This window comes from Cervus canadensis, chromosome 2 (genome assembly GCF_019320065.1).
Source record: "Cervus canadensis isolate Bull #8, Minnesota chromosome 2, ASM1932006v1, whole genome shotgun sequence".
Taxonomy (NCBI): domain Eukaryota; kingdom Metazoa; phylum Chordata; class Mammalia; order Artiodactyla; family Cervidae; genus Cervus; species Cervus canadensis.
Genome location: NC_057387.1, coordinates 63,908,412 through 63,923,638, shown reverse-complemented (window position 1 = coordinate 63,923,638; position 15,227 = coordinate 63,908,412). Strand labels below are relative to the sequence as shown.

Here is a 15,227-nt window from a genome sequence, read left to right as displayed (position 1 = left end):
AAGGGACTCTCAAGAGTCTTCTCCAACACCACAGTTCGAAAGCATCAATTCTTCAGTGCTTAGCTTTCTTTATAGTCCAACTCTTACATCCATACATGACCACTGGAAAAACCATAACCTTGACTAGACAGACCTTTGTTGACAAAGCAATGTCTCTGCTTTTTAATATGCTAAGTTGGTCATTACTTTCCTTCCAAGGAGTAAGCATCTTTTAATTTCATGGCTGCAGTCACCATCTGCAATGATTTTGGAGCCCCAAAAAATAAAGTTAGCCACTGTTTCTACTGTTTCCCCATCTATTTGCCATGAAGTGATGGGACCAGATGCCATGATCTTGGTTTTCTGAATGTTGAGCTTTAAGCCAACTTTTTCACTCTCCTCTTTCACTTTCATCAAGAGGCTCTTTAGTTCTTCTTCACTTTCTGCCATAAGGGTGATGTCATCTGCAAATTGGAAGTGGTCAAATAGGAGATGGCAAGAGTGAACACTGACATTTTAGGAATCAGCAAACTAAAATGGACTGGAATGGGTGAATTTAATTCAGACGACCATTATATCTACTCTATGGGCAAGAATCCCTTAGAAAAAATGGAGTAGCCATGATAGTCAACAAGAGTCTGAAATGCAGCAATTGGATGCAACCTCAGAGACGACAGAACGATCTCAGAAATGCTGGGCTGGATGAAGCACAAGCTGGAATCCAGATTGCCAGGAGAAATATCAATAACCTCAGATATGCAGCTGACACCACCCTTATGGCAGAAAGAGAAGAACTAAATAGCCTCTTGATGAAAGTGAAAGAGGAGAGTGAAAAAGTTGGCTTTAAACTCAACATTCAGAAAACTAAGATCATGGCATCTGGTCCCATCACTTCATGGCAAAAAGATGGGGAAACTGGAAACAGTGACAGACTTCATTTTTTTGGGCTCCAAAGTCATTGCACATGACTGCAGCCATGAAATTAAAAGACGCTTGCTCCTTGGAAGAAAATTATGATCAACCTAGATAGCATATTAAAAAGCAGAGACGTTACTTTGCCAACAAAGGTCCATCTAGTCAAAGCTATTTTTTTTCCAGTAGTCATGTATGGTTGTGAGAGTTAGACTATAAAGAAAGCTGAGCACTGAAGAATTGATGCTTTTGAACTGTGGTGTTGGAAAAGACTCTTGAGAGTCCCTTGGACTGCAAAGAGATCCAACTAGTCAATCGTAAAGGAAATCAGTCCTGAATATTCACTGGAAGGACTGATGCTGAAGCTGAAGCTCCAATAATTTGGCCACCTGATGCGAAGATCTGACTCATTTGAAAAGACCCTGATGCTAGGAAAGATTGAAGGCGGGAGGAGAAGGAGACAACAGATGAAATGGTTGGATGGCATCACCGAGTCAATGGACATAAGTCTGAGTAAACTCCAGGAGTTGGTGATGGACAGGGAGGCCTGGCGTGCTGCAGTCCATGGGGTAGCAAAGAGTCGGACACGACTGACTGAACTGAACTGAACTGAACTGAACTGACAGCTGATTAGCAAACAATGTTGTGATAGTTTCAGGTGAACAGCAGAGGGACTCAGGTATACACACACATGTATCCAATCTTCCCCTAAGCCCCCTCCAACCAGGCTGCCACAAACACTGATCGGAGTTACATGTGCTATACAGTAGGTCTTTGTTGAAAATAACCTGGTTTTTTAAAAATGAGCAAAAGACTTGAAGGCACTTCATGAAACATATATGAATGACCAGTAAGCACATGAAATGATGCTCAACATCCTTAGTAACCAGGGGTTTGCAAATTAAAATCATAATGAGATTACCACTACCTGCCCACAGAATAGCTAAAATTAAAAAGACAACACCAAGTCTAATTAAGGACATGGAACAACTATCTGTAGAAATGTAAAATGGTACAATGACTATGGAAAAGAGTTCGGAAGTTTCTTATAAAGCTAAACATGCACTTCCATATGACCCAGCAAACCTACTCCTAGGTATATTTACTCAAGTGAAATGAAAACTTAGGTTTGTATACAATGTTTATAGTAGTTTTATTTAATTGCCTAAAACTGGAGGGCAAATGTCCTCCAATTGGTGAGATACACCAATAACAAGGAACAAATTGAAGATACATGTTGACAACAGGAATCAATCTGACATGCATTCTGGCAGTAAAAGAAGCCAGATTAGAAAAATTTTAATAATAGATTGGCATGGTGATTATCCAAAGTTCATGCATTTATCAAAATTCAGAACTGTATACTAAAAAAGGGTAATTTTACCAAACTAAAAAAAGAAGGAAAGAAAAAAATACAGGTGCATACAACAATATAAAATGACTTCCAAAAACATAGTATTATAGTATGCAAGAACAACAAAACATAATGTTTACAGATACCTGTTTAGGTTATATAACCAAGATGAAGGGCAAGAAAGCAAACTCCGTTTAAGAGAAAGGAAAATGGTTAACCTTGAGGGGGAGTGAAAGGGCAGAGATTGAGAAGGGGTATAAGGGTTGGGGGATCTTCTGGTGTACCATCTTTGTTCTAATTCTTTCTCTGGTGGTTACATGAGCAGTTGCTTTCTGATAATTCACTGTGTTATCATTTACATTTTATATCATTTTAAAAGCAATCAAGGCACGTAAACTCAGGGTATATTACAAAAGAATAAAATAATCTATATATTTTAGAGGCAGGAAGCATTCCTGGATTCATACCTTGGCTACACCATTTGTTAGATGTGTGACTTGAGGCAGCTTTCTTAACCTTTTTCAGTCTCACTTTACTCATCTGTATAATGGGAAATTTTCACCTGCCTCATAATTATGTGAATTAAATGGGATTAACATAATTTTTCCTTGAGGGTATCTGCCTAGCTTCCAAGTTTATTTCGGAAGGTTCATCTTATCCACCTGGGGATGGCCCTCCAGTAGCCTAGATTTTGTGTTAAATGACCCCACTACCGCCCAGCTGAGTCAGAGGTGAGCAACTGACTCAAGCTGGGCTACTCAAGAAGCCCCCTGTGGAATGGAGAATGAGCAATTCTTCATTAATTCTCTAGTTGCACTTATTCATGAATCTTTGTTCAGTTGCTAAGTTGTGTCCAACTCTTGGCAACCCCATGAACTGCAGCACGCCAGGCTTCCCTGTCCATCACTATCTTCCTAGTTTCTTCAAACTCATGTCCATTGAGTCAGTGATGCAATCCAACCATCTCATCCTTGTCACCCTCTTCTCCTCTTGCCCTCAATTTTTCCCAGCATCAGGGTCTTTTCCAATGAGTCAGCTCTTCACATCAGGTGGCCAAAGTATTATGATGAATAGAATGGCTATAAAGCTCCAGAAGAGCAGTGTAGACACATTCTAAGCCCTACATTCAGAGCAGGAGAGAAAGAAAAGTCTAGAACAACAGAGACAGAAAGAGTAATACGCACATTTTTTACTGATTTCTGCTTCCTGATTCCACTTACTGGAAGCTACCCTTGGGTCCCATAAAACAGAATATCTATATAAGAGGTATCTCTAAGGAAATAACACTAGCTCAGGTTGGATTCTATTATTTTCAATCCAACAAGGCTAGGCAATAGTTCTTATATAAAGCATGAAGCACAGAGAAAAGGCTCAACATCTAGAAACTGTGGCAGGAACTTTCTGATCTTTGAACCATATGACCTGCGGACTTCCTTACCCAGCCCTTGAAAGAGTTCTACTCTGGTGTCCAAAACACAGACTGACCTTGTTAAGGTCATTTTCATCCCTCTATCTATAAGAAATCTGTAAGAAAAGCAACCAGCTCAAATTTCCAGTTAGATTCAAAATTTTCAATTGCTAAAGACTGCCTCAAGACAGAAAGAAATTCTATAGTATGACAGAATAAAATTACAACAAAAAATTAATAGAATCAAGTGCCTAAATTTAGAGCATAAAGCAAAAGTCAGACATGGTAAGATGTCACCTAACCAACCAAGGTAAAAACTGAGTATTTATACTTGATATTGTCCAAGATTTCATTATTTCTTGGGTAATGCCTACAGAATTTACACTTCTACATTTTAGTGTGGGTATTTTTACATTCACAAGCTAAAGGCTATTTTCCCCATATAGTAGGGTACTCTGGTACACCAAGTAATGTTGACATGGACTTACTACTGAAAGTCTAACTGTTTGAGGCTGCTTGTCTGCTTATTTATCAAAGTCAACCTATACACTGGGATAAAATAGTTCAGAATCAAGTTATATAAGGCAAGCTTATTGCAACCATCCCTTATTTTACCTCATTTGTTCTTGTAAATAAACTAAAAACACAGTAAGACACATGATGAAACAAGTCTTGTCGCTAAGGTTGTGATTATCACTGAAGTATATGACTGTACCTTATTCATATATGTGTATGTTGGAAGACATATAAAAAAACAATTATTTCATATAGCTACTTCAGTCAATTTTATGTACTAATGTTCTCCATAGTAGTGGATTTTGGTTTAGCTTGCTCTAATACACAAAATATGAAATATGGACAATCTGAAAAATGAGTTCCATTATTTTCCTAATATATGTAGAAGGTATTATTTTTAAAAGCTTAACTGTCGATTTTAATAAAGTAATTGTATTGATGTTTTAACCTAAGATCTGTAAAATTACATATGCGTTCAAGCCCATAATTTCCTTAATAAGGTAGCTTTTTGTGATAGCTGATTTCTTAATATACTTTTCTCTAAACAAACATCCAACTGCCACTTATACTTGCATATAAATAGCACCTATAATAATGAGATAATATTTGTATCACCCAAGAAAAAATTTCTGGAATATGCTGAGAATTTAATCCTCCTAAATTAATTAGATAACAAGTATCAGTAATTATGAAACCATCTGCGAGCAATGTTCTAAATAAAATTTATTTATAAACACTAGAGGGTGCTCTAATTCAACAGTGTCTGCTCATTGCTAAGCATCTGAAAGCAACAACCCTGTTAATCAACTATACTCCAATATAAAATAAAAATTAAAAAAATAAAATACAGTGCCTGATATCTGGCCTTGATGCTTAAAATAAATTTCTCCTTAATTAAAGATAAATGAAGATAATTATCAGCACCAACAACTTTTGCTTTCGAACTATATATAGAGATACTTCATGAGATAAAATTTCATCTTTCTAGAATATATAATAAAACTTAGTAGAATTCCACTGAAATCATTTTTATTGTACAATTATTATATTTAATATGTGTTAAGTGAACAGAATAGAAAATAAGTACAGAGGAAGTATAAAGACAGTCCTTATCACTAATGCAATATTCAGATGATTAACAAAAGGTGTATCCTGTATATTATGGACCTAGGTTCAAGGAAAATTACAAAATGAGTCTGGTAAAAGACATACAGTAGCTCAATTTCAATTGCTAAGTATTAAGGTATAGTTTAGCTATTTTACAAAAGTAACTTGAAACAGTATTTAAATAATAAATAAAAGTAATATTGTCGGATATCATCTGTTGTCTCAAGAAAATATTTTTAAAGCCAACAGACATAGGAAATTGAAAACGAAAAAATCTAGACTTTGAATATCATAATAGGAAATAATAAAATCAACTTCAAATCTTCATAAGAAATACATTTACTGCTAGCTTTTAAAATTTATTTCTAAAACATTCACAACCTCAATTACAAATCTTTGAAATTTTCAAAATTTAAAGTAATTTATGTGTTGCCATTTAGCAATCCAGGAAAGCTCCCTGGAGTATGTGTTTCCAATAGACAGCATTAAACAATTCCAAATAACAAAGCTGAATGGCAAAAAATATTGATTTCTATGCATTTCAAGAAAATGGCTATTAACTGAGACACTACTTAACCCCACCAAAGTATGTTGCCTTTAAAAATGTTTACAGAGAAGAAAAACAGAACAGTATCTATACTTCTAAAGTCACATAGCCAAAATCAACCAGTCTCTCTCAGTCTCTCACTCACTTTCACACACACACACACACACATGCACACACTACTCACTCACACACAAGCCACTCCTGGAGAGGAGAGTTCTTGGCTTATACCTACTTCTCTTTCCTCATTCCTTTCCCTGACTAATAACTAAGGGACCCCAGAGAAATCCTGAACAGTGGCACCTGTTCATAAAAGGCCACTTCAAATTTACAACAGCCCCAGATAAACTGTTTAGTAGAACAAAACACTAGACAAAAGCCAGAGATAGGCCTGAACCAGAATCATAAAGCACCCAGACTCTGGGAAACAAAATACATGGCAAAGAACTAATCAGACTGCTGGAGTCCAGAGAAATCCTGAAAACAGAAGCACTGTGCTAGGGTTTGAAGTATACATTTGGCATCTATATTCTCCTGGCACTCATCTCCCCTTTCTATGTTTATCTGCCTTGCCTCTGCCAGATTCCTAGGGCCTATTATACTCTAAATGCCCAGCTGCCAGCTTCCCTATTCAGTGTTACATCATTTAATACCTTCTACTGCAACAGGTGACAACATACACATTTGTTAGAGAGTATTAACGTCTGAAAGTTATGAAGGTCTTCTGAACCATCATATACACCTCTACTGACAGAAAAGTATGGCTCAAAGATAATCAGTTGTCAGGAAGGTTTTAGTCTTTTTAAAAGCAAGTCTGAATTCACACTACTTACAAATATCATATTTTGAAGCTACAACATAACCCTGATCAAAATCTTATAGCTTGTCACTGATATTTAGAGCTTTTGCCCATTAATCTGAAAAGCAAAGAACCAACTAAAGTGAAGAATGGGGAGAAAGGTGCAATTTTATTTATAAATACTAATATTCATCTCATTATTATATCACATAAAAATTTACAAACCATGAGACTAGAATACTCTATTCAAAAAATAGTTTAAGATGAATACCTGCTTTCCATGACTCCTGAATCTGGCTGCAAACTAATAGTCTCTGTTGTAATTTCCACTTTCCGTACACTTCCAAAGAAATCAGTTATCAGGACATTTTTAGGATCCCTCTGAAAAAGATCAGTGCGGTGTCCAGGAGTAGACACACACAGACTTTTGGGGCATACCTGAAACTGAAAAAAATACATATAGCAGTAATAAATACACATGCTTACATATTCAAACAGCTTATATTAAACTCATTAACACAACATAGTAGACTGTAGTATATTTTTAAAACTCTCCCAACCTAAAGAAGATTAAAGATTGTAGTTCTAAAGATTAAACTTTCATTGCTACTGTACTGCTTGACACTTTAAGAAAGCTTTACAGACATTAGAATAGGTTATTGATAAAACAGGAAGCTGGCCAGGGAGGAAAACAAACATTCCCTTTTTTAAATTATATGCTTCAAAGTCTCAAAGCAAAAGTGTTAGTCCCTCAGTTGTGTCCAATTCTTTGAGACCCCATGGACTGGAGCTCACCAAGCTCCTCTGTCCATGGGATTCTCCAGGCAAGAATACTGGAGTGAGTAACCACTCCCTCCTCCAGGGGATCTTCCCAACCTAAGGACTGAACCCAGGTCTTCTGCACTGCAGGCAGATTCTTTACCATCTGAGCCACCAGGGAAATGTCTGAGAACTCACAGGCAACATAATGACAAGAGAACTGCTTTTTTCTGCATCTATATCCATCTCAGTAGAATGCTTTTACCCGAGCAATTTTTTAAACATTTTGCAATCATGACCCTTCATTCAAATAAAATACTACATAATAGCCAAGTATGTAAAGAAGATGAAATTAGAGCTGCTCTAGACTGCAAGAAGCTGAAGCATAGCCTCCTCACTATCCATCCCCCTGTCCTCCTGCTGTGAAACTAAACTATTCTAAAAATCAGGTACCTTTCTTAATTTATCCATAATGAAAACCATAAACCCAAAGCACCTCAAGACACCCTAGTGCTCCAAGGAACAGTCTGAAAACTACAACTTCATCACTACACAGAACTCACAATAATTTTTAGGTCAATCTTATTCCTGATATTCCACACCAGTGAACTGCCAAGGACCACTACAGGACATTTGGTCCATTTCAAAAGGTCCTTAATATTTGGTCCTGTCCAAAACCATCTGGCATGAACTAAATATGCTCATGGACATTCGGACAAGCCAAATTTCAAGGATCCTTTGCCATGGACCAAATGTCTTATGGACATGTTGGGCAGGATCAAATGTCTGCTAACCCCAATGCCAGACACACATTCATTCACTCAGCAAAGCATAAAAAGTGCCCATTATACATATGTCATATGGTTACCTTTCATAGAGGATACAAAAATTGATAAGACTTGGGTCTTCAAGTCTAGTCAGAGATGAATAAACATAGCAAGGTAGGAAAAAAAGGTAACAGGTCCTAATTCAAAAAAAAATAAACTTCTAAGTGTTTGAGGATAAGAAAAAAGAGGGAGTGGGATTAAGCTATTTTTTGAAAGAAAAAGGAAGATTACAGATGGGAAATAAGAGCACTTCTAATAAAGGAGCGGCTATAGAGGTGTGTAAGGCAAAGAACCCAGCTTGGCAGAAGCCCAGGCTATCTGAAGCAAACCATTACAGGCCCACCAGTAAAGGCCCAGAGGCCACAGCACTTGCCCACCTGTGACAACAAGCCTGTGTGCACCAACACGACAGGAGAGGAACGGGGAAGGGCAGAGCAACTCTAACTTACGGCACGCAGTGTTCCAAGAACTGTGCGAAGCAGCCTGTAGATACTCGCATTTAGGTTTACCAATAACTTTGAGGCATACAAAAATTATTATCTCCCCTTCAAATTAAAGCTCAAAGAGCTTAAGTAATTTGTGTAACATCACAGTGCCTTCCAGATTCAGGAAAGCAATAACAGGTAATAAGATGAGTTTGTGATATAAATTAAGAAGCAAAGGAGGAAAAAATGGGTAGGGGAAGGCTAAGAAAGTGAAATGTCAAACAAGGACAAAAAAGATGGAAGGCTGAAGAAACAAAGTAACAGATAAAATAAACAAAGATAAAATTAAAGTTCTAGGTATACTGAAGGTATTCCTGTGTGAACAACCTGGCGGGCTTTGTTAAGTACACAATAAATATTTTCTTCCTTGCTGCTAAAAAACAAAAAACATACCTTCACTTTTTAAAAAAACTGAATTATAACTGACACAATTACATTAGTTTCAGATGCACCACATAGTGATTTGCCATCTTTGTACATTATGAAATGGTCACCATGAGAAGTCTAGTTACAACCTGTCAGCACGCAAAGTTATTAAAATATTGACTATATTCCCTATGCTATACATTACACTGCTATGACTTATTTACTTTATAACTAGAAGTTTATACTTCTTAATCCTCTTTACCTATTTCACTGTGCCTCCCCTTAACTCACCCATCTGACAGCCATCTGTTATCTCTGTCTCTGACTCTATTTCTGTTTTATTTTTTAGATTCCACATATAAGTGATAGCATACAGTATCTGTCTTTTCTCTCACTTATTTCACTAAGCATAATACCCTCTAGGTCCATCCGTGTTGTTGCAAATGGCAGAATTTCATTATTTTCTTTGGCTGAGTAATATTTCATTATATATATATATACCACATCTTTACTCATTCATCTATTGGTAGAGACTTACAGTTGCTTCCATATTCAGCTATTGTAAATAATGTTGCTATGAACATCGAGGTGCATGAGAGTGTTTTTCCCTATTCTGTATTCTTACTTCCCTCACTGTAAGTTAATTTAACAAATAAGCAAGCATGGGTTTATTTCTGACTATCTATCTGTTTCATTATTCTCTATATCTGTTTTTGTGCCAGAACCATACTGTTGTTAATTACTTTTTTAATTTGAAGATCTAATTGACTCTATCAGGCCAATTCATGAGTCAGGCAGCATCCCATCCAGCAACTCAAAGGGTTCTCCAAAGGGTTGTACAAAATAGGTTTTCATAGGAAGAAAGGTAAGGCAAGGTAGCTATTATTAAGAGAAAAAAATTCTTTTTAGGCCAGGATATCTTCCTTTTGGGGGGGAGGAGCAGTAGAAAGGCAAGAGTTTTATCATGCAAACTGCCTCTGGGGTGATGGGGGATAAAGAGAGACCACAATGTTTTTGCTTAATTCCCATGACACCAGAGATGTTGGTTCCAGGTTTATAAATTTTAAGTTGGTCATACTTCTTCATTCCATTTCTGACCTTCCAGTCTTAGGGAGATCATTTGCTTGGTGGTCAGCAGCTGTGAATATGAATTTAAAGCTTCTGAGAAAATACAACCTGCCATGGGGGTTACTTTGATTATATAAGCAGGATTATCCCCAATGCTTAGAATGCAGTTCAGAGTCATGGTCCACAATACTCAAACCAACCAAAGACCCCACTGAAGGAGTTAGCCTTTTAAGCCAACTGGCTTGCGCAGTGATCTTATGTAATGGAGTTTCACCTTCCACAGAAGTGTCCATCCAGGTACAGCAGGTAATACTAGCCATAGCACAGACCCCTCCTGGTTGACCTAAAAGACAATCAAGGGCTATTCTATTATCAAGAACAACTACAGCCACAGCCTAAGAAAGCCTTCCAGGCAGCTAGTGCTTTCACAATGGGTTCTGCAACACTTTCAAGAATTACAGAGAGGCTTCTGAGCATTCTCATTTTTATTTACTCCTAATTGGGGAAACTAGCCCTGCCAAAGGAAGCAATTTCAAATCCTAAATACCTCCTGGTGGGTCCTTTCTAGAAGAGACAGGGACACAATTAGATAACCTAAAAGGTATTATCTGCTTATATACCAGTCATCTAGGCATTCATAGACCCAAGAAAGATAACCATCACAACAAACCAAGACAAATCCTATCAGGGCACAAACTACTTCCACTTAGGTGGCACTGTTAATGGATTCATTTGCAAGTTCTGTTGCTTTTGCCCATTCAAGCAAATGGTCAGTTAGGTTTTCTCCTAATCTAAAATAAAAAGTTATTCTAAATACCAGAGGTTATCCCTCTAAGCAATGGCTTGGGAGATATGGATGACGGAGTTATCTTTCCAGGTCAATGCCAGACTAAAGAAGGGAAAGCAAGGAAGAAGAGCTTTCAGTTAAAGTATGAAGTATCGATCTGTCATCATGGGCAGAAGCAGTCTATGTCAATGTGAGTTATTTCTCTTTTTTGTCAGGTTGATTCGGAGGTCTCCAGCATTTGTTCAGGACCAGACGGCAGGTAGACTCCTCCTTGGCTGTGAGATGTGTACCCAGGGCTAAATACCTCTTAGTTTTGCAGTGGTGTCAGCGGTCAGAAACACTTGGTAAGGTCCCTCCTGAAGGGGCTCAAAGGCTGCCTTTGTTCCTGTGCTCGGCTGTGTTGTGTTTAGTCTCTCAGATGTGTCTGACTCTTTGTGACCCCATGGACTGCAGCCTGCCAGGATCCTCCGGCCATGGGGATTCTCCAGGCCAGAATACTGGAGTGCGTTGCCATGCCCTCCTCCAGAGGCTCTTCCCAACTCAGGGGCTGAACCCAGATCTACCGCATTGCAGGCAGATTCCTTATGGACTAAGCCACCAGGGCAGCCCAAGAATACTGGAGTAGGTAGCCTATCCCTTCTCCAGGTCATCTTCCCAATCCAGGAATTGAACCAGGGTCTCCTGCATTGCAGGTAGATTCTTTATCAGCTGAGCTACCAGGGATGCCCGCCTTTGTTCTTAGTGATTTCAAATCAAAACAATGAGAGGAAACTGGAAATGTTAATTTGGTGAGTCATCGTCATCTGAGGAAATTAAATGAATCCAGGATCCACTTTGAGTTTACAGGTACATAACAAGACCAGAAAGACAATTAGAGTCCACTATCTATAAAGGTACAAATATAATTTTTCTATGTTTATCCCATTTTTTAAAGCAAGATAATCACAGTAAAACTAATTTGTCTGTATTAAACTTGGCCTGATTTTTACAGAAGTGCAACAAGAATAATGATTGACCATGTAAGTTCTTTTTTAAGATTGCATCACTGGAACTTTGTAAGCAAAGTACCAGGTTTATTTTTCCAAGCAGTTTTCTTGAAGCTGTCTGGTCATATCTGAGTTGATGTACACCTCTTTCAAATATAAAACATTCCGGACAAAACAGATTAATACAGTCAATGTTTCTAATTGTGTCCTATTACAAAGAGAATGAAAATAAGAATATTCACGGAGAGTTTCTGAATTTGGGGGATCAGATTGGAAGAAAAAGTAAATGTTTCATCCTTGTTCACCAAGGTGTATCTTACCAAGTTGTTGACAGCTTAAGGGAAAAGATTTCTTTAAATCTGGAAAAAAAATTAAAGAACCCACAATACTTTATAAACACAAAGTCATAAAAATTAAAATCATCCTTATCAGTTCATTTAGTCTCATGTTATTAATTCTTGTTCCTCTTGAATCCAGTTTTTTTTCCATTAGTTCTTGCAACCTCACCTGAGGATTAAGGGTGATAGGGACAGTGATAACTCCAAGAAATTCCAAGTTTTTCATTAAAGTTCATATGATTTTCCCAAGGAAGTGGGCGCCTCAATCACCCACTTGTGAAGGTAGAGATTGTGGAAGGTATAGCCACAAGGTACATCCTTACAAATAAACCCAAATTTATCTTAGTTCTTCTACAATAAGAAAACAAGGGGACTTCCCTGGCAGCCCAGTGGTTAAGACTCCATGCTTTCATGGCCAAGGGCCCAGGTTCAATCCCTGGCTGGGGACCTAAGATTCCACAGCTTACAAGCTATGCAGCGTGGCCAAAGAAAGAAACAGACCCAAACCTATGTTCAATGATTCAATGGTTCAGTATTTTCTTTAATTTGGAGAGATCTATAATAGATATTCATTACATTTCTAGCATTTAACCTAATTTTGGCAAAACTTTAAGGTTTCAATTTACTGAAAAGATTTGGAAAACTAATTTGAAAAACTCAACTAAAAGCTTTTTACCCTACTTATGTTTATCTATAGAATCCGCCTGCCAATGCAGGACACATGGGTTCAATCTCTGGGTCAGGAAGATCTCCTGGAGAAGGAAATGACAACCCTTTCCAGTATTCTTGCCTGGGAAATCCCATGGACAAGAGCAGCCTGGTGGGCTACAGTCCATGGAGTCACAAAAGAGCAATTAAACAACATATTTACTTACTTGCTCTTAACAATTATTCAGATTACTTAGGGATACATCATACCAGTTATTTTTCCTGCAAGCCTAGATAATTCTAAAGAGATGTTTGTTTTAACCAACAGCCTTAAACTAACTTTTTATTCGCTAAAAATATCTTAGATCACATAATTTTGAAAAGCATTTCAGTTAGTTTCTGTTAACATTTCTGAGAATTTCAGAATGCCCAATGTTTATGAGCTTGAGGTCAAACTAAATAAAGCTCTTTTACAAAATAATTTTGCAGTACCATCCAGAGGTTACACATACACATGCATATTTACAACATAAATATGTTGATACACACAGATGCAGAGATCTTATAGTTATCAATATTAGTGAAATACACATCTAAGATTTTTTTATCTGCCCAATCTCCAAATATTTCTCCCCCCACCCGCCACTTTTTTTTTTGATGAGAAACAACTGCATTTCAAAGAACGGATCTTAAGTCTCAAAGAAGATGGGAATAGGAAATCTGTATCACAAAGACACAGATTAGGTGCAGAACAATTCTGTCTCCAAAGTCCCAATATCTACAAGTACTTTGAGATGAACAGAAGAGGTTTTGGGACTCACAAAAAGGAATGATATCCACCCACCTGCTGCTGGGCTGTTTCCCTCTGGGTATATCTAGCTTAGGGTATAAGGCAAAATAATTTCTTACTAGGTGTTGAGTATTTTCAGTTCCTCTAAACGTTTAAGGAAATAATTTAGCACTTTATCCAAAAAATCCCTGTTTCACCAACTTTGCGAGGGGCCCATATGGGGCCATTTTAGTTGATGTTGGAAAACTTGCATAGGCCCTTAAAAACAATTTCTTTTCCAGTGTTCACAACTGAAACACTGATCTCTGGGCCAGTTTTGATAATGAACCCCCAAGAAGGTGAAATCGGGGAGGCTGAGGCATTGTTTTAAATATCTTTTCTAGGTTTAATTTTTCATTAGACTTCTGCAAGGACTCTTCTAGTGAATTATTTTGAAATTCTGAAAGCTTTTGGAGACTTCTGCTTACTAATTAAATCAGGTATTCCATTTGGTTTGTTTGACTTGGGAACCCTTGTTTTTAAGGGTACTTATTAAGTGACCTTATTGTGTTAGGACATTCTTCCTAACATAATTCTAGGTTGATTTTAGTAAAGCTTTGTCATTTTGCTAAATAATTGCAGCTTCCAGGATTCATAACCGTTAAATATAAAATAAGTAGGTGTGCTGGAAGACAGTGTGCTCAACTATTTGGACATAAAGGATCACATTTCTTTTAGCCAGACCTTTGGTTTTCTCAGAGCCAAACTAATACCTAAAGGGACTTGTGGTGGGGTTGGGAATGATGGGGTATTTCACAGTGTATCTGTTGCACAGTTTTCTTGAGGTTGGCAAGTGACCGAGATGTCAGTCTAACCCATTCTGTGACCAACTTATCCTAACATGGGCGTCCCTGGGTTAGGTGATGACCATTCTATCAACTTTAAAATGTCTGACCTGTACCCACCAATCTTTGCAGCCTTTTGGCTTCTGAGATTGCCATGAACAATGGCCTTTACTACAGGTGCACATTAAAAGAAATGCACAGTAGCTAAAAAAAGAAAATAGAGACTAAAGAAAGTTCTGAATCAGCAGACCGCAAAGAATGGGGACTGCAGACTGATGCCAAGCAAAAGGAAAGCTGCAGCTGTCACAAGTCATTCTCAGCAGGGAATCTAGGAAAGGATTCCAGACGGGGAGATAGATACCAAACCAACACAGTTCCCAATATGGAATCTAGAGACAGAATCAAGAGACTAATGAACTGTGGAAAGCCAATTAGATCATGAGCTCAAACATACAAAGTATGGAGCTCAACCAAAAGGAACTTACCAATGGCCCTCGGAAAGAACAAGACAGACAACGAACTCAAGAGTTCACAGGGCGCCATGCCTGTGTTTCCTGCTGTCCCTGAAAGCCATTAGAAGTTCACTTCAAATCTCATTGCTACCACCTGTTAAAAACTAAAATTCAATGAAGTAAATTTGAAAATGTATTGGGCTTTATTAGATGGTTCATCATGGGCAGACAGCATCCCATCAAGCAACTATAAGAGGGCTCCCAGTACCACACTTGTT

At 37.7% G+C, this 15,227-nt stretch overlaps 1 protein-coding gene across 3 annotated transcripts in view; it reads right to left on the bottom strand.

Annotated features, from left to right (window-relative positions):
- Positions 1–15,227, bottom strand: part of PIGK (phosphatidylinositol glycan anchor biosynthesis class K) — a 131,801-nt gene that overhangs the window by 75,598 nt on the left and 40,976 nt on the right. For 2 of the 3 annotated variants that reach the window (XM_043460933.1, XM_043460934.1), the window contains exon 9: positions 6,891–7,063. In XM_043460933.1, the coding sequence (XP_043316868.1) occupies positions 6,891–7,063 (173 nt within the window). Of the gene's footprint in view, positions 1–3,343; positions 3,366–6,890; positions 7,064–15,227 lie in introns of those variants that run through there. The other variant, XM_043460935.1, reaches the window with a different exon arrangement.